Source organism: Hyperolius riggenbachi, chromosome 4, assembly GCF_040937935.1.
Source record: "Hyperolius riggenbachi isolate aHypRig1 chromosome 4, aHypRig1.pri, whole genome shotgun sequence".
NCBI classification, from domain to species: Eukaryota; Metazoa; Chordata; class Amphibia; order Anura; family Hyperoliidae; genus Hyperolius; species Hyperolius riggenbachi.
In genome coordinates, this window is record NC_090649.1 from 378,233,783 (window position 1) to 378,251,704 (window position 17,922).

The following is a 17,922-nucleotide window of genomic DNA, read 5'->3' on the forward strand; positions in this document are numbered from 1 at the left end:
ATCAAGGAAATGAAGCGGGGGGGGGGGGGGGAGACGGCCTAATACTGCTTTTGCGGGGAATTATATAAATAATGTTTCACAATTGATTGGTACCCCTTTTTAAAAATTGAGCACCCCCTCTTGAGGATCCTCTGCATGGCCCTGTTAATCTGTGTTGGTATGTAATGTAATATCCCATGCTTGTCCATCTCTTGACATTGGCCCTCCTTCCCCTCTATCCCCTGCCACCCTGGTCCCAGAAAAATCTGGTCACAGTAGGTGACAGACAAATGGAGGCTAAAATGTATTTACTTGTAAGCAATGCACATTGCATGGCTGTCCTGGTGATCCTCTGCCTCTATTACTTTTAGCAACTGACCCTGTACAACCATGCAGATCAGTTGTTTCTGACAGGATTAGCTCCATGCTTGTTTCAGGTGTGTAATTAAAATGCTACTGACCAGAAAAATCAGCAGGACTGCCAGGCAACTTATTGGTTAAAAAATAAATATGCCAGCCTCCATTTGTCTCTCGGGATCCCTTTAACCCTCTGTCAGATAATCCCGACACTGTATCGGGGTGAAAAAAGATGCCCATTTAGATAATCCCGATACAGTGTCGGGGTAAAAAAAAAAAAAGTTCCCCAGACTGTACCATGTGTTGCCAGGTGCGCCGGGTACAGGGATTGCTGTGATCATCCTCCGGTAGGTCTCCGATCCTCCTGAGCCCGTCCTCTGATCCCCTCTGGTCCCCTCCGGTCCCTCCATGGCGTCACCTTCGTCGCGTCTCCTTCCGCGATCGTCCCGGGACTTCCGCGATCGTCCCGGGCCTTCCGATTCCGCCTCTGGGCCTTCCGATCCCGCCTCTGGGCCTCCAATCCCATCCTCGTGGCCTTCCGATCCCGTCCTTGTGGCCTTCCGATCCCGTCCTCCGGTCCTTACGCCTCCTTTTGCGTCTCCTTCCGCGTCTCCTACGTAATGACGTTGTGAGGTCGACGCTAGGGGGCATGGCGGTAAATTTGAATTTGTATTGGATTGAATGCACCTGTATCCAATCCAATACACAGTAAAAAAAAACAAATTTGAAAAGTAAACAAAAGACAAAAGAAAAAAAAAACACCATTTACTCTTTGAAATTGCTGACACTTGCACTGATATATTTCTGCTGATCTTTCTGCTTTGGACTATCGACTATTCTATTGATTGCCGCCTGGATTTGACCCTTGCTTGTGGATAACGACGACGCTTTGATTGCTGCCTGGATTTGACCCTTTCTCCGAATAACGACCACGTTTTTTCTGCCACCTGCCCTGCTATGGCTTCCAGCTCCCGTAGACGCCCCTCCCCGCGAACCCTGATGCAGGAGTTTGAGGACAGCGAGGATGAGCAGATGTTTTTCTCAGACTCAAGTGACAGCTATGTGGCGAACATGTCATCGTCTGACTCAGTCTGACAGCGATGACTTCACCGAAGAGGTTGAGAGCATCCGCACATGGATCGCTAAAGACCCTACCCAGAATAATCCTGCCCCCAACCCCACGATTCCCATTTACAGGCGAACCCGGCCAAAAAGTTCCCTGTGATCCTAACCCCCTGGCCTATTTGAAACTTTTTTTGGACGAGGCCATAATCCAAATTATAGTGGAGGAGACCAACCGCTATGCGGAACAGCAGCCTGGTCCATTCAGGAGGTTTGCTAGGGGAAAAAGGTGGGAACCAGTCACCCAGGATGAGATACGGCTATTCCTGGCCATCCTCATCCTCCAGGGGGTTGTGGGGAAACCCCACCAGACATCATATTGGAGCACCAACCGACTAATTGTTACACCTTTTTTTGCGACTGTCATGTCAGAAAACAGATTTAGCCTCATCATGAAAAACCTGAATTTCATGAATAATGAGACCTTTGATGAGGCCACTCATCCTGCCCCCAAACTGTGGAAGATCTACGACCTATTTCAAATGGTCATACGCAAATTTCAGTCCGTGTATGTTCCAGAAAGAGACGTTAGCGTGGATGAAAGCCTAATCGCGTATAAGGGGAGACTTGCCTGGAAACAGTATATATCTTCCAAGCGTGCCAGATTTGGGATAAAATCGTTTGTATTTATGCGAATCTAATTCCGGATATATTTGGAATGCCATAATATACACAGGCAAAGGCACACAATTTGACCCCAGCTACAGCCAGTTTGGCCTTGCATCCGCCTCTGTCCTCTGCCTCATTTCACCGCTTCTTGGTCAGGGATATTGCCTGACCACAGATAATTACTACACCTCCCCTGAACTATATGAACACCTCATCAGACACAAGACTGATTCATATGGCACTGTCCGGCCTAACCGTCGCAATCTGCCATCAGCCTTTTCAGCTCAGAAGCTGAAGCCAGGGGAAATCACAGCATGGCAGAAGGGTAAACTGATGGCCCTCCGCTGGAAGGACAAGAAAGATGTTTCCGTTTTGTCAACAGTCCATAACAATGACACTGCTGCAGCCAAGAATCGTGCTGGGAAGACAATCCAGAAACCACAGGTCATTCTGGATTATAATCAGACAATGGGTGGGGTGGACCGTGCTGACCAGTGTATAACATTCTACCCCGTTGTGCGCAAACAGCAGCGCAAATATTACAAGAAAATCTTTAGACATCTGGTGGAGCAGTGTCTTTGGAATTCTTATGTCCTCTACAAGAAACAAAATGACAGGCCTCTTCCTCACTTTGACTACATTTTGAAGGTTTGTGAGGAAATATGCTTACAACATCAGCAACCACAAACTGAGGCGAATAGACCAGGACGTCGTGCCTCCTATGTCGTAAATCCAGTGCGACTAACAGGACGTCATTTTGTAGAGCATGTGCCACCCACTGAGCGCAAAGCAACACCTACCCGCATGTGCGTGGTGTGCTGCTCTAAGAGGGGGCCGAATGGAAAAAAGGGGCGCAAGGAGACGCGCTTTTACTGCCCTGAATGTGATGTAGGACTTTGTGCTGTCCCTTGCTTTAAAATATTTCATACTCAGGAAGTGTATTGATGTTTCAATACTTTTTGTGCTGCAACTGCTGCTTGATCTGAATTAAGATGTTTTGTTTACGTATTGTTACTATTAAATGGTTGTTTTTGCCATGATTTTCATGTTTTATTATTTTATTATGCTTAGGATAAGCACTAGAACCTTGTTTGCTAATGATTTGGTCAGTTACAGGCCTGAAATATTAAAAAAAAAAAATTCATTGGAAAATTCCATAGACTTTTTTGGGCAGAAATTAGGGGAGAATTGAAACGCCCAGGAGGTTAACCTGAAAGTAGAGGTATATGGAGGATGCCATATTTATTTCCTTTTAAACAATACCAGTTTCCTGGCTGTCCTCAGGGATGGGCTCACGACTAATCACGAGTCCATAAGGACTCAAATTCGTAATTAAAATGAGCCTTCATTGCTGCAGCTGTGTGGCTGGATGTAAGGGGTGATTTACCCACAATTCCACCGTCCTGCCTGCGCTCCAAATAGCTTGCACGGACGTGTTGCAAGCCTCACCACTACGCACTTCCTCCTTCCGGCTTGAAGGAGGAAGTGTGCGTAGTGAGGCTTGCAACGCGTCCAATAGGATGCCTGTACGCTATTTGGAGCACAGGCAGGAATGCAGAATTGTGGGTAAATAAACCCTTATCATCCAGCCGCACAACTACGGCAACGAAGGCTCATTTTAATTATGAATTTGAGTCTTTACGGACTCGTGATTAGTCGTGAGCCCATCCCTGGCTGTCCTGATGATCCTGTCTATAAAATGTTTAGCCATAGCACCTGAACAAACATGCAGATCAGGTGCGCTGACTGGATCATCTGCATACTTGTTTCAGGGTTGTGATTCAGATACTAGTAACCAGAAGAATCAGAAGTAGCGTTGGCCCGAAACTCCGATTTTAGGTTCGCGAACTTTTGCGAACCGCAATAGACTTCAATGGGGATGCGAACTTTGAAAACTAGAAACACTTATGCTGGCCACAAAAGTGATGGAAAAGATGTTTCAAGGGGTCTAACACCTGGAGGGTGGCATGGATGAGTGGGATAGACGCCAAAAGTCCCGGGGAAAAATCTGGATTTGACACAAAGCAGCGTTTTAAGGGCAGAAATCACATTGAATGCTAAATTGCAGGACTAATGTGCTTTCAAACATCTTGCATGTGTATACATCAATCAGGGAGTGTAATTAGAGTACTACTTCACCCTGACGCACCAAACTCACTGTGTAACACACCGCAAACAGCTGTTTGCGTAGTGACTGCCGTGCTGGACTGGTGCGCACCATGGCCAGAGTGCAGGTCGTGGCGGTGTTCAAGCCCATATGGTCGCCGGGCTGGGGTAGCTCAATGACAGAACAACAGTGACTGTCCAGCTGATCAAATTTGGTCTGTCCACAATGAAGCAACGACCTTATCTTCTTGTATGTAGGTAGGCATAGGTAGGTGCCCCAGTATAGGTAGGTAGGCATAGGTAGGTGTCCCAGTATAGGTAGATAGGCATAGGTAGGTGCCCCAGTAGTTAGCTAGGCATAGGTAGGAGTCCCAGAATAGGTAGGTAGGCATAGGTAGGTGTCCCAGTATAGGTAGGTAGGCATAGGTAGGTGTCCCCGTATAGGTAAGTAGGTGCCCCAGTAGTTAGGTAGGCATAGGTAGATTTCCCAGTATAGATAGTTAGGCAGGGCCTGGCTGGCACAGTAATAGCAATTACCAAGGTCCAGCTGCAACAGATAGGGCTGTATAATGCAGTGTCAGTGGGCAACACACAAAAAAAACAATCAGGAGAACATTAGCTCTCAAAAGAGCTGTTGAGGGGTGCTATTTTAGCAATAACAATCAGCCAGGAGCAAGCTAACAAGCCTACAAGAGCCTAACTAATCTTTCCCTATGAGAGCTGTCCCTTCACTAATTACTGCAGGCACACAAGTGAGTGTAAAAGCCAGCGCTGCCTGCCTTTTATAAGGGGGGGGGGTGGCTCCAGGAGAGAGTGTAGCCTAATTGGCTACAATGTGCCTGCTGACTGTGATGTAGAGGGTCAAAGTTGACCCTAATGGCGCACTATGGGGGCGAACCGAACTTCCGCAAAAGTTCACCTTCGCTGGTGAATGCGAACCACCAAAAGTTCGCCTGGAACAGTTCAGGCCATCTCTATTCAGCAGGACAGTCAGGCAACTGGCATCGATATCCCTCTCACTTCAGGTGTCCTTTTAAAGTGACGTAAGCACCAGAATTTTCTTTCTTTTAAAAATGAACCTGGCCATAAGGTAGGTTCCTAATGTTTTATGCCTTAGGGGGTGTGAGCCGTACTACTTAAGGGGTGCTGCTCTGCTGGCCCCAATCCCGTACAGGATGCGCCATCTTCTCCAACCGACTGGCAGCATCAGGGCTGGCCTTAGGTTTCACAGTGCCCTGAGCGAAACCCGATTGTTGTGCCCCCCCCCCCTCATTTTTTTCCTACGTGCATATACACGCACGCACGCACAGGCCATATGCAATTCCCCTTTTCTCCTGAGATATCTCCTAGGACAGTGGTTCCCAACCTTTTTGATGTTGTGACACAGCATGCCAAATGCTCAGATCTCTGTGACACGTCACATATGTATAATAGAAAAATACTATTAATAACCACGAATGGATGGAAAGCGTGCATTATCATGAATACACTTAAAAATGAAGGCTAGAACCTTTCAGGAATATTAATAAAAACAATCAGTGGGACAGTTAGCCGCCTCCTCCCCCATATAGAATGATAGCACAGCACTGACGATTTGCACCACGCATTATAGCTGCAGTGCACCCCCCCCCCCCTCCAAAATGCCCTCAGACTCAGTATAGATAGGTAGCCAGGTATAGGTGCCTCCAGTATAGGTAGCCAGGAGTAGGTGCCCTCCCTCAGTATAGGTAGCCAGCTATAGGTGTCCCCAGTATAGGAAGTCAAGTGTTGGAGCCCTCAGTATAGGTAGCCAGCTATAGGTGCCCTCAGTATAGGAAACCAGGTGTAGGTGCCCTGAGTATAGGCAACCAGCTATAGGCGCCCCCTTGGAAGCTGGCGCCCTGAGCGACCGCTCCGGTCGCTCATATCAAAGGCCGGCTATGGGCAGCATCTGCTGGCTTTTGTAGTGTACCCCCTCCCCCAATAGTATGGACAGGACGGAGCTTGGAGCCAACGGTCAGCCATAGACAGGTGATGTATAGTACACTGGGCACCAGGAGGGGCACATTGGACATTAGCGGGACAGTGCTGGGGGTTTTGTCGCTCGCCATTACCGCCGCACACCTGTTCGACCGTGACTGCCCTACATTTTGCAGCATGACCAATTGAAATGCTTGCCCCGAAATTGGTCACATTGTCGATTTGGCATGCACTTGGCACCAATTTTCATTCGATAATCGAATTGGATGGTCGATCAGTTGGCAAGTAAATGGATGTATGGGCACCTTAGCTGTTTGAATGCGGTTCTCATTTTTTCTTTCTGGTAGTAGGTTTTATGCTGTAAAGTACAGATGTCAAACACAAGGCTCATGGGCTGAATCCAGCTTCGCACACTATTTTATGTGGCCCTCAAGAGCTTCACATCTGCATGACTGTAAGCAGTAAAAGATGCTGTATACTTGTCTCTACCACACCGTCCGTACACACACCATTTTTGGGGGGCCTGTGCACCATTTTATCTTTGTTCATTAGTTTTCTGGTAGAGTGCCAATCCTTTATTTATTAAATACATGCACCCTCCCCATCTCCTATTGTGATTTGTCGTATAGGTCTACTGATTGCGCACATTGGCAGCATGCATTTAAAGGGACCCTGAGCAGACTGCATGAGTATGCATTAAAGCATACCCACGAATACATGGTAATACCCCCTCACTTACTGGCCGTGATTGTAAAGTTTTCTGCCCCCCGGTCCGGCCAGTGTAAATTACATTGGGGCGACTCTCAGCAAAGTCGCCCTGTGACCCCAGGACCGGGAGTCTGATTATGCGGTCTGCGCATGCTCCGGTTTCCTTCATCCCCTTCTCAGCCTATCTCTGCACGAGCAGCATGTCATTCTGCTCAGTACACAGAGGAGCTTCCGTGGGTCACAGCTTGACTTTGCTGACAGTCGCCGTCCCCAATGTAATTTACAGCGGCCGGACTGAGGGCAAGACTGCTTTACATCACAGCCGGTAAGTGAGGGGGTATTACCATGTATTTGTGAGTATGCTTAAATGCATACCCACGCGGTCTGCACAGGGTCCCTTTAAAAGCATGGCATCTTTGCCCTTCCTGTCCATACTACTGAAAGCTGCAAGCAAGAATTCTATTTACGGGCTCATTTCCACAAGCAGTTGAACTGTTTGCCCAGCAAGCAGTTACCAGGCAGCAGCAAGCAGTTGTGAGATGCTTTTCACTGCCTACCAGCTGCTTGTGGAAATGAAGTCTAAGTCAGACAGCTGTTAGCTGCTTGGAGCTGCCACCTCCTCCAAACCTATCCACTGGCTTGGGTATCTCACAATACACATGCAACGTCTGTTTTGCTGTGAGCAGATTTGTGGAATACAGTATACAGCACAGGCTGCTGCTCTCAATTGCAACCTTTCTTTAACTGCAGATGACAATACACTGCCTTCTTAAGCAGAGGAGCACACCATTGCAGGGGCCACATCCAGGTATTGCACCTAATTTTTCTGCGTACGCACCAGAATTATTAATTTATTCTAAACAATGTGACCAGCAACTAGGACTGTTTCAGTCTTCACACCCCAGCTGTTAAAAATAGTTTAGAGCAAAGAAGAAATGCTAAATTTCATACCACTTTAATCTTGCAAAATGACCCGCTTCTGCAACAGCTGACTCCTTCCTCCATATCCGCAGGCAATGATGTCACTTGAGCATTTGACAGTGTGATACTATATGTACAGGGTAACATCCTGTGATGGATATGCCTAAGAGGATGGGTACAGCAGTAGTAAACCTGGGGGGGGGGTCGTTCAAACTCATACAATTTCCTGTATAATACAGTATAGGTTGAACAGAGGCGCCAAAAGAATGAAAGCAGTATTTAAAACGTTTAAAAATAGCTGAGGAGGCAGTGGTGGATCCGCCCCCTCCAAGCAAACACAGAAACACTGTGCAATATAACAAGAATAGATTTATTGGTACACTCCAGGGTATAGATATACAACACGTTTCGCAGGTATAAGCCCGCTTCTTCAGGCAGTAGAAGTAGGAGTACACAGCAATCTGTCAGCAACACACCTGGCGCCTTAGGCGCCAGGTGTGTTGCTGACAGATTGCTGTGTACTCCTACTTCTACTGCCTGAAGAAGCGGGCTTATACCCGCGAAACGCGTTGTATATCTATACCCTGGAGTGTACCAATAAATCTATTCTTGTTATATTGCACAGTGTTTCTGTGTTTGCTTGGAGGGGGCGGATCCACCACTGCCTCCTCATCCTATTTTTAAACGTTTTAAATACTGCTTTTATTCTTTTGGCGCCTCTGTTCAACCTATACTGTATTATATATCCACCATTGGTGGAGGGGGATACCCTTTTTTTTCCTCGGCTACAGAGAGCGACTTTTTAATCGTGAGTGGGGACAGGTCAAACTCCTCACCTGCCTATACAGTGGTTGCCTGGAGGTAACCCTGGTTTGTGAGTATAATTTTTACTCCTTTTCATTATACCAATTGCCTAAACTTACTACACCATATCGGGCTCTCGGTTCTCCTTCCCTTTGTAATTTCCTGTATAAATGCATGAATCTGTATTTGAAAGCTATTGAGGAGTAGACTACACAGGAGGTAATTATGACGTGTATGTTTATTTTGACTTAATTTTCAGTTCAGGTTCTCTTTAAGCAAGGCAATGGTCATCTTAGAGGTATGTTCAGGGTTATGTGGGAATACTGCCCTGCAGCCCAGTTTCTGAAGGGACGGGCTCATGCTCTGCTTCAGTATGCCACAGTACATGTTGGCATTCATGGTGTCCTCAAACAGTTACTCCTCAGTTCTGGTGCACTCCTACAGTCCCAAACCATGATACCCCCATCACCATGCTTGACTGTAGGCAAGACCCTTGTCTTTGTACTCATCACCTAGCTGCCACCACACATGCTAGGCACAATCTGAACCAAATACATTTATCTTGGTCTTATTAGACCACAGGACAGTTTCAGTAATCCATGCCCTTAGGCCCCTTTTTCATGAGTAGTTGATAGGCAATGAAAAGCCTCTCAAACTCTCACAACTGCTTGCTGCTGCCTGGTAACTGCTTGCTGAGCACACAGTTCAATTGCCCATGAAAATGAGCCCTTAGTCTGCTTGTCTTCAGCAAACTGTTTGGAGGCTTTGTTGTGCATCATCTTTAGAAGCGGCTTCCTGTGGAGACGACAGCCATGCAGACCACTTTAACCACTTGAGGACTGCGGTGTTAGACCCCCTAGTGACAAGGCAATTTTTAATTAAATAGGCCACTGCAGCTTTAAGGGCTCGCTGCAGGGCCACACAACTCAGCACACAAGCGACCCCCCCCCCCCCCTTCCCACAAACAGAGCCCTCTGTTGGTGGGGTCTGATCGCTCCCCCCATGTTTACTTAATTTTTTTTTTATACAAATATTTTTATTTTATAAAAAAGGTCTTTAAATATTTTCCCTCCCTCCCCCAGTCAGCCAATCACTGCGATCGGCTGTGATTGGCTTAAGCCTATAACAAGCTATAGATCATTTTGTTGTGATTAATAGTGATAGTCATTGGCAAATGATCTCTTTATGCCACTGTAAGCCAGGCTGGCATCCAGAACCGCTGGCATATAGCAAGCCTATAGCTTTTAATTTTACAGCCATAACAATTTAAAGCTATAGGCTTGCTACACACCAGCGGTTCTGGATGCTAGCCTGGCTTACAGGGGCATAGAGATAATTTGCATATTCAGTAGTGGTGTATTGTGGGTAACCACAAATGTTCACTCAAAACTGAATTATTGCACGTTTCCTTCTATTTTAAGAAGGCAAATCACACCATGCATTGCTTTTTAGTAGGAGGGCTTTTTGGTCTCTTTTAAGGTGGCCAGATATTTTTCTTCAATCTTATGGATATGCACACCCTAACAATTTTGTCAGAGTTTTCAATCATTTTTTATCATAATTGGGGAAAAATTGAACATACGTGTGTGGTACATTGGTCATATTTTTGAAAGGTTACAATCAGTCAGAAAAATTAATTGCAATTCTTAAATTGAACAGATATTTAAAAAATTGTATGGTGTGTGGCCACCTTTAGCAGTACAAAACTTCCCAAATTTTATCTGCTAAAAGCAGTGTTTTCTCTGGCTGCGTATACTTAGCAGTATGATTCTTTCCAGAAAGCCCGCCCATTTAAGCAGCTAGAGAATGACTCCAGGAGTATAGGCAGCCACAGTGTACCTCCTAGTTTAGGAAGCCAGAGCATGCCCCCCATGAGTAGCCAGAAAGTATCCCCCCCCCCCTCCATAATAGCCAGAGAAGTCTCCAAAGTATAGGTAGGAGGAGAGTGACCCCCCGTTTAGGTAGTCAGAGAGCCCCCACCCCCTCAGTGCAGGTAGCTAGAGAGTGCTCTCCCTCATTATGTGCCCTCTTCCCCCACAGCAATGCGGAGCCTGTAGCTCACTCACCTCTGGGATCCAGTCACATGCTGCAAGTCTTCCTCCTGTCCTCTGGGTTGTGCTGCTCCCTCCCTATGCTGAGACCACTCTCTGCTGTCATGTGACAGTCAGCTATCTCCGTATAGTAATGGGGCAGAAACGGAGAAGGCTGCTGTGGCTGGATTGCGGGTAAGTAAGTGATTCTTAGAGCTCTGCTGCGCACTCTCCACCCAACCCTCCTAGTGGTCTCCACAAGTGTAGCTTGGGGTCACTGCTAACTGTAGTGAAAAGTAACCCAGGGCAACACTTGGAAATACTGCTATGGGGGTTAAGAGACTTTCTTTGCCAGCATGCCTTATTGATTCTAAACTTCAGGGTAGACCGATTTGGAATGTATACAGCTTTTGTGATACCCGAGGGGGGGGGGGGGGGGGGTCTCTGAATGATTTAGAAGCTTCCTCTGTCTCCCTATGCCATTCCTGCATTGCACTGGGGCCCTCTATACAATCTTCATTAAAAAAAAAAAATAGATAGCTCACAAACACACTAGCCCGCCCCCCCATGTATTTGTGCAGCCAGCCTGCAGAGGTGCAAAGTATGGCCCGTGCCTGCAAAGTAGCACGGAGACGCTTGAGCACTTTTTTTTCCTTCATGCTACTGCCCAGGCACAAACCCACCGCTACCTGCTCAGTGTGGGTTCCAGCCAAAAATGGAGGAGTCGCAGAGGATCGGGAAGCTGAGCTTCCTTCTAGTTATGCAACATTTATTAAAGCAAACCCGAGATGAAAATAAACTGATGAGATAAGCAATTGTATTTATCCTCCTACTCCTAAAAATGACTTTTTTTTTTTAAGGATAACGGTGGTCAAAAATTTTGGAGAAAGGGGGGGTGCAGGCATATACTACCACCTTATGCCCACCGCTCCCCCAGGATCCTCGTCCGGCTCGGGACTTACAGCACAGGCCGTCCTGCACGCGTCCTACAGCGCGCGCCCGTAGCCGGGAGAACACTGCAACTGCCCCCCCCCCTCCCCCCCAAGAAAATGGCTTGTCGACAGCTCATGCATGTGCACTAGCATGGACCCACTCTGCTTCATTCAGTAAAAGTTGAGCCCAACTGGGTCCATGCTACTGCACATGCATAAGCAATCCGGTAGCCCGAGCGGGTCCGTGCTATCGCACAGGTGCACTGCGGCTTTGTTTTCGGGTCTCAGTACTCCGTGCCAGGAAAGTATTCATATTGGGGCGTTGCAATATTTCAGCTATTTTGCATTCACCGTGCAAATGCAAGTGACAAAATGTCATAATCCCAAATGGCAGCAGATTTGGTTATTTGGCTTTTCAAAAGTCATGACTTCTAATATGCAGCAATAGTTTTTAGAATACTAAAAATGCTATACATTAGCACGAAATAGGTCACAACAACAACTAGCAGCAGGTCATTTCCGGGAACAATTTTTTTTATTGCATCAATCAACACAATCTTATCCAGGTTTGATTGGTTTCCATCATATTCCTGCTAAAATGTATGTATTTTGACTGGAAAGTATCAATTGGGAAGAAGTATAAGTCAGTATTACTCCATGCTCAATTCTTCAATATTCAGCACATGTCAGTTACACCAACGAGCGGGCATCTAGATGTTAATGAAGACCACAAGCTTATTTTCTCCATAAGCATTAGCAGGGGACAAAATTCCTTTCCTCCTCTAGGCTATACATATCATCAAACACAAGTTCTTCATGGAAGTCCTCTGAATGTGTTATAATCTCAAATAAAAGTTTATACTGTTGCGGAGAGATATTTCCTGTTATTGCATTTTTTGGCAGCTTTAAAAGTTCCAACATCTGTTCTCCATTTCCTGGATTCCAGTACCTTTATATAAAAAAATAAAATGTATTAATGGAAATTTAACAGCATAGTAAAGCTAACATAAAGATGGGCATAAAAGTAAACAGAATATGGAAAAAAATGGTCCACAGTGAACAGTAAAGTGCAGGTGTAAGATACAGGCTAGACAAGCATCTGGGCTGTACAGTCATGGCCTAAAGTTTTGAGACTGGTGAAAATACTGGTCTTCCCAAAGTTTGGTACTTCAGTTTTAATGATGGCAATTTGCATTTACCCCAGAATGTTGTGAAGAGTGATTAAATGAATCGCAAAGTTCTTCTTTGCCATAAATATGAACTTAATACCTCCCCCCTTAAAAAAAAAATTTCCACGGCATTTTAGCCCTACCACAAAAGGACCTGCTGAGATAATTTCAGAAATCTTCTTGTTAACACAGGTAAGATAGTGTTGAGCACAAAGCTGGAGATCATTCTGTCATGCTGATTGAGTAAGAAAAGCAGACAGGATGCTTGAAAAGGGGGTTGATGCTTGAAATCATTGTTCTTTTTCTGTTAACCATGGTACCTCAAAAAAACACGTGCAGCCATCATTGCATTGCATAAAATAGGCTTCACAGGGAAGGATATTGCTGCCATTTATCAGATATTTAAAAAGTTCAAGGAGAAAGGTGCAAATGTTGTGAAGAGTGCTTCTGGGTGCTCAAGAAAGCCCAGCAAAAGCCAGGACCATCCCCAAATATGATTCAGTTGCAGATGCTCAGAAATGGCAGCATGCAGGAGTGAGTGCATCTGCACACACAGTGAGGTGAAGGCCTGGAGGACGGCCTGGTGTCAAGAAGGGAATCAAAGAAGCCTCTTCTCTCCAAGAAAAACCACCAAGGACAGGCTGATATTCTGCAAAAAGTACAGGAATTGGACTGCAGAGGACTGGGGAAAAGACATGTTCTCTGATGAAGCCCCTTTCTGAATGTTTGGGCCATCTGGCAAAATTATTCTGGAGAAGAAAAAATGAGTGCTACCATCAGTCCTGCCTCATGCCCATAGTAAAGCATCCTTAGGCCATTCATGTGTGGGGCTTTCTCATCCAAGGAAGTGGGTCCACTCACAATTTTGCCCAAAAACATAGCCATGAATAACGAAGGGTACCAAAACATCCTACAACTTCTTCCAGCCCCCCAAGAACAGTTTGGTGAAAAGCAGTGCCTTTACCATCACGATGAAGCATAAAGCCATAAGGCCAAATTAATAACTAAGTGGCTCGGGAACTATTGAATAATAATAAATTTTGGTTTCATGCCCTGGAAATTCCCCAAACCTTAATCCAACTGAGAACTTGTGGTCAATCCTCAAGAGGAGGGTGGTCAATCCTCAAGAGGAGAGTGGACAACCTCCCCCCCCCCCCCCCCACACACACACACACACACACACACAAATTCTAACTCCAAGCATTGATTATGAAAGAATGTATTGCCATCAGTCAGAAGTTGATTGACAGCATGCCAGGGCGAATTGCAGAAGTCTTGAAACAGAAGGGCCAACACTGCAAATTTTGAAACCTTGTCTCTTTGAAACTTATAAAATGTTTGTAATAATACTTTAATACAACACAGCAACAACTGACAAAAAGATTTTTTCTAAACCGAAGCAGCAAATTTTGTATGAAACCAGTATTTGCGTCATTCTCAAACCTTTTGACCATGACAGTGTAGTATGCAAGTCAACAGCCACTAGGGCGCCCTCTATAGGCTTTAAGAAGTGTAATGGGGGTACATATTCAGGCGCCGGGCAGGTGGTTGCAGGGCGAGCTGAATGACGTCTATCTCTGCTGCCGCAAAACTCCCCGGCGGTGTTAAATACTATTTCCCTATCCAAGTTGTAGCAACTCCAAGGGAGATCTAATTCAGGGTCTGGCAATTGCTGGATCCCCGAATTACTCTTACGTGGGGCGGGCAGCATAGCATTGCTGCTATGACGGTGCCCAGCTTTGGTGCTGAAATGAATTGCTGCTGTGTTATGGAGTCTTACCTAAGGTCTCCTACTGAATAGGTGCGGGCTTACTGAATCAAAAGAGCAGCAATTCGAACCTCCCCTGTGCCAAGGATAGCTTAGTACACGATCCAGCCACATACAGGTGTATTAGGCTTTAGAGTGAGATATGATGGGTCACAAGTAAGTGGCGATTTGTTTTCAGATCACCTTTTCCTTATTAACAAGCCCCCAAATGTTCAATAAATGACAAAAACAACCTTTTCATTCAAGCATCTTGGTAAAGAAAATGTTCAGGATAGGTTCACAGAGACCGTTGCTTTGGCTTCCTTAAGACAGCAGGAACACAATTCATCGAGAAAGTGCAGCTGCGCGTTATTTGTGTGTTGTCGCATAAAGTGAAGTACAGAGAAGCATACAGTCAATGCAAAGTATGCTTCACTGTCACTGTTATACGTTTTGCAGCAATGAAATGCATGCAATTCCGCACACCGTTGCAGTGTTACGAAGCGGCCGTTATGCTTCACTGTACCACACCACTCAATATGCTAGTAGGAAAATGTAAACAGGTGCGCATTGAATAACTTACTTGAGTCTATCTACTGCTCTCGACTTTCGCTGTACAAGGCACTGTTTTACCATGTTGATAAACTTCTTGCCATTTGCAGGTGAAAAATCTTCAGAGAACAAGTCTCTACGTGGAGTTATGCGTACTAAACACATATGGCCATCTGGATTCTTTCGCTAAAATAAAACTAAAATCAGTCATTTCAGATTCAAAAGAAAATATTTAGCTTTCTAATGCTAGTTAAAAACACTATGAGATTTTCTAGCAGAATCACTGTCCAATCGATTATTTCCAACATATCCAATCTTTATTTCCAATCCTAGTATAACATAATTCATAAAGCTTAGTGAAGACATTATTGAATCCTTTATAACTTCCTGAAAGAATAAAATTTGGTTAAACATTTGATTCATTTAGTTACAGTAGAATCCCTTTATAGTAACCTCCAAAGGACCAGGAAAAGTAGTTAAATATATCAGAAGTTTCTGCAATAATACCCACAATAAAAACAAGTAGTTCAGTTCTACCCCACAATAGTGCACTATATATGCCAATGTCCAAGATAACACTGGGTTTTTATAGGAACAATTGTGCTTTTATTCTTCAATCACAAATCTTTTAAGTAGCGGATAGAGTGCAGACATTTCAGAAACCCAATTCACAAAAGAACTGCCAGACGTGTGTTTCCCTGCCAAAAGCCACTTCCTCAGAGGCATACAGTATACATGTTCATCAAGTGCAGGTCATAGAGAATGCCAGACTGCAATCTGTAGTGATAGGTGATAATCTATGACGAATCCATGCTATTGCAGCTATGAAAAAAAACAGAAAAAAAGGAGGGGAGGAGCGCTCTATAGTGTAAAACAATATTATAAAATTTGCGCAAGGACAAATTGCACTTACTAGATTAAAAATGAAATGAACCCGTAGCGATGGGCTGTGCCCAATCCGGGTGACCTCGGGGATGCCTCCTGCTGACCTGCCGTGGCCTGCGGAAGTCTGTGCCCGGGTGGTTGAGGGTTGGGTGGCTGTTCGGCTGTCCCTTCTGGTGTTCGTATGCTGGCAGTGTCAATGCATTTTGGCGAATTCTCGCCTTTATCTGGCGATGTCTGCCAGCTCGCACACGAGTATATATACTCTGAGGATCTAAGCGGATAATGAATTAAGCGAATAGGGTAACCACAGTGACCCGCAGGAATTTGCAGGAAAAATGGTTCCACGCATGCACCAGAGGTTGCTGGGGCGGAGGATGATTGACTGGTTGTTGTATCAACCAGGTAATGAAAGTGCAGCGCAATGTATTGGCCCCGAGTCCCCACATGAACAGAATCATGACAAGGAGAGGGGCAGGGAAACAAGCGCGAGGCAGGACGTCGGGGGGCGTGAGCTACTCAGCCAATCAAATGTGGCGCGTCCCACGTGGCTCGTCGTCTAGGAAACATGCGAACAAAAAGATGCATGGACGTATAGGAGCAGGGCGGACTGGGCCGCGGTGACAAGGAATGTGCGTCATCAAGGGGCGGGTGAATTTGCGTTGCCTTGGTGGTGGGTGGAAGCGTCATGTGTGCTCAGGCTGAAGCTCACAGCAGTGGAAGCTGCTGTCACATGAGTACGGAGGGGTAAAGGGATTTCAAGGGAAGAACGAAACACAAAAGAAAAAAAAAAAGGGAGGGGGGGGGTGTTCCTAGGAGAGGATTTAGATCAAGTTTACAATTTCCACTTCTTCATTGAGACCCAGGGGAGACAACGTGTTGAGATCCAGGAGGCTTCTCTTTCACATAACCTCCAGAATCTTACACCTTCCGGCAGTTCATTTGAAATGGCCTCCAGGCCGACTACTGATAGTGATTTTCCAGGAAGTGTCTGGGCGCGCTGTGGCCTTGTAGGCTATCTTTGATCCCTCGTCTGTGTTCACCAAACCGTTCACGCAAGGAGCGGGTGGTTCTGCCCATATAGTATTTGCAGCATTTGCATGACAAGAGATATGACAAAGGGGGTGGCACAAGTGATGAACTGCTTGATCTGAATCATATTGAATCATATTTTCGATTTCTAACGATTTGCAACAATGTTTTCTGAATCTGCAACATTTGCACCTAGGTTTGCTGCACATGTAGTTCTCCATGATCGTTGGGCCGTTTCAAGATACATGTTCCTCTCTGGCCCCAATGTTGCTTTTAGCCATTTTGTTCTTTAACCTGCCTGGTGTTCTATTAAGATCGCCAGGCTGGCGACCGGACGTTTTTTTTTTAATAAAAAAAAAAAACTATTTCATGCAGCCAACTGAAAGTTGGCTGCATTAAAGCCCACTAGAGGGCGCTCCTAATCCGCACTTCTGATCGCCTCCGGCGATCAGAAGTAACAAGAAGGGCCGCGATGAGCGGCCCTTCTTGTTTTGCTTTCCTCGTCGCCATGGCGACGAGCGGAGTGACATCATGGACGTCAGCCACCTCCGATCCAGCCCTTAGCGCTGGCCGGAACTGTTTGGTCTGGCTGCGCTGGGCTCGGGCGGCTGGGGGGACCCTCTTTCGCCGCCGCGCCGCGGCGGAGATCAGGTAGCACACGCGGCTGGTAAAGTGCCGGCTGCGTGTGCTCCTTTTTATTTCGTTTAAATCGGCCCAGCAGGGCCGGAGCGGCACCCTCCGGCGTCTCTGGACGAGCTCAGCTCGTCCAGAACGCTCAGCAGGTTAAGGATTTGGCCTTTCTAAAGATGGTTTGAAGTAGATCTGGTAATTGTTTAGCAAGTATAGGATCTCTGAATAAGAATGGCCAATTGGATTTGATAATGTGGTTTATCTGCCCAGAATTTGTGTTATAGGTAGTTACAAAATTGGGACCAGGTCTTCTGTTATCGCTCTTCCTGGTATTACGAGGTATTATTCTGGTCTCAAATTCTTCCTGCGCCTTCTTTATTATA

At 45.9% G+C, this 17,922-nt stretch overlaps 2 protein-coding genes across 3 annotated transcripts in view; one reads left to right on the plus strand and one right to left on the minus strand.

The window, feature by feature from the left end:
• The first annotated feature begins 1,436 nt into the window (after positions 1-1,436).
• On the plus strand, positions 1,437-3,012 carry LOC137504822 (piggyBac transposable element-derived protein 4-like). The gene is made up of 2 exons (XM_068233412.1): positions 1,437-1,985; positions 2,224-3,012. The coding sequence occupies exons 1-2, from the start codon at positions 1,437-1,439 to the stop codon at positions 3,010-3,012; spliced, it is 1,338 nt and encodes a 445-aa protein (XP_068089513.1).
• Positions 3,013-12,043: 9,031 nt separating this feature from the next.
• Positions 12,044-17,922, minus strand: part of TFB2M (transcription factor B2, mitochondrial) — a 55,624-nt gene continuing 49,745 nt past the window's right edge. For both annotated transcript variants that reach the window (XM_068232088.1, XM_068232087.1), the window contains 2 exons: positions 15,027-15,181; positions 12,044-12,476 (listed from right to left, as the gene is read on the minus strand). In XM_068232088.1, coding sequence (XP_068088189.1) covers positions 12,281-12,476; positions 15,027-15,181 — 351 coding nt within the window. In that variant the 3' untranslated portion in view covers positions 12,044-12,280. The remainder of the gene's footprint in view (positions 12,477-15,026; positions 15,182-17,922) is intronic.

Bases quoted from the DNA above. Each gene is read 5' to 3' on its own strand.
- LOC137504822 (XM_068233412.1), top strand. From the start codon at position 1,437: ATGACTTCACCGAAGAGGTTGAGAGCATCCGCACATGGATCGCTAAAG. The intron at 1,986-2,223 runs GTTAGCGTGGAT...CTTCTTGGTCAG, and splicing joins TGTATGTTCCAGAAAGAGAC to GGATATTGCCTGACCACAGA.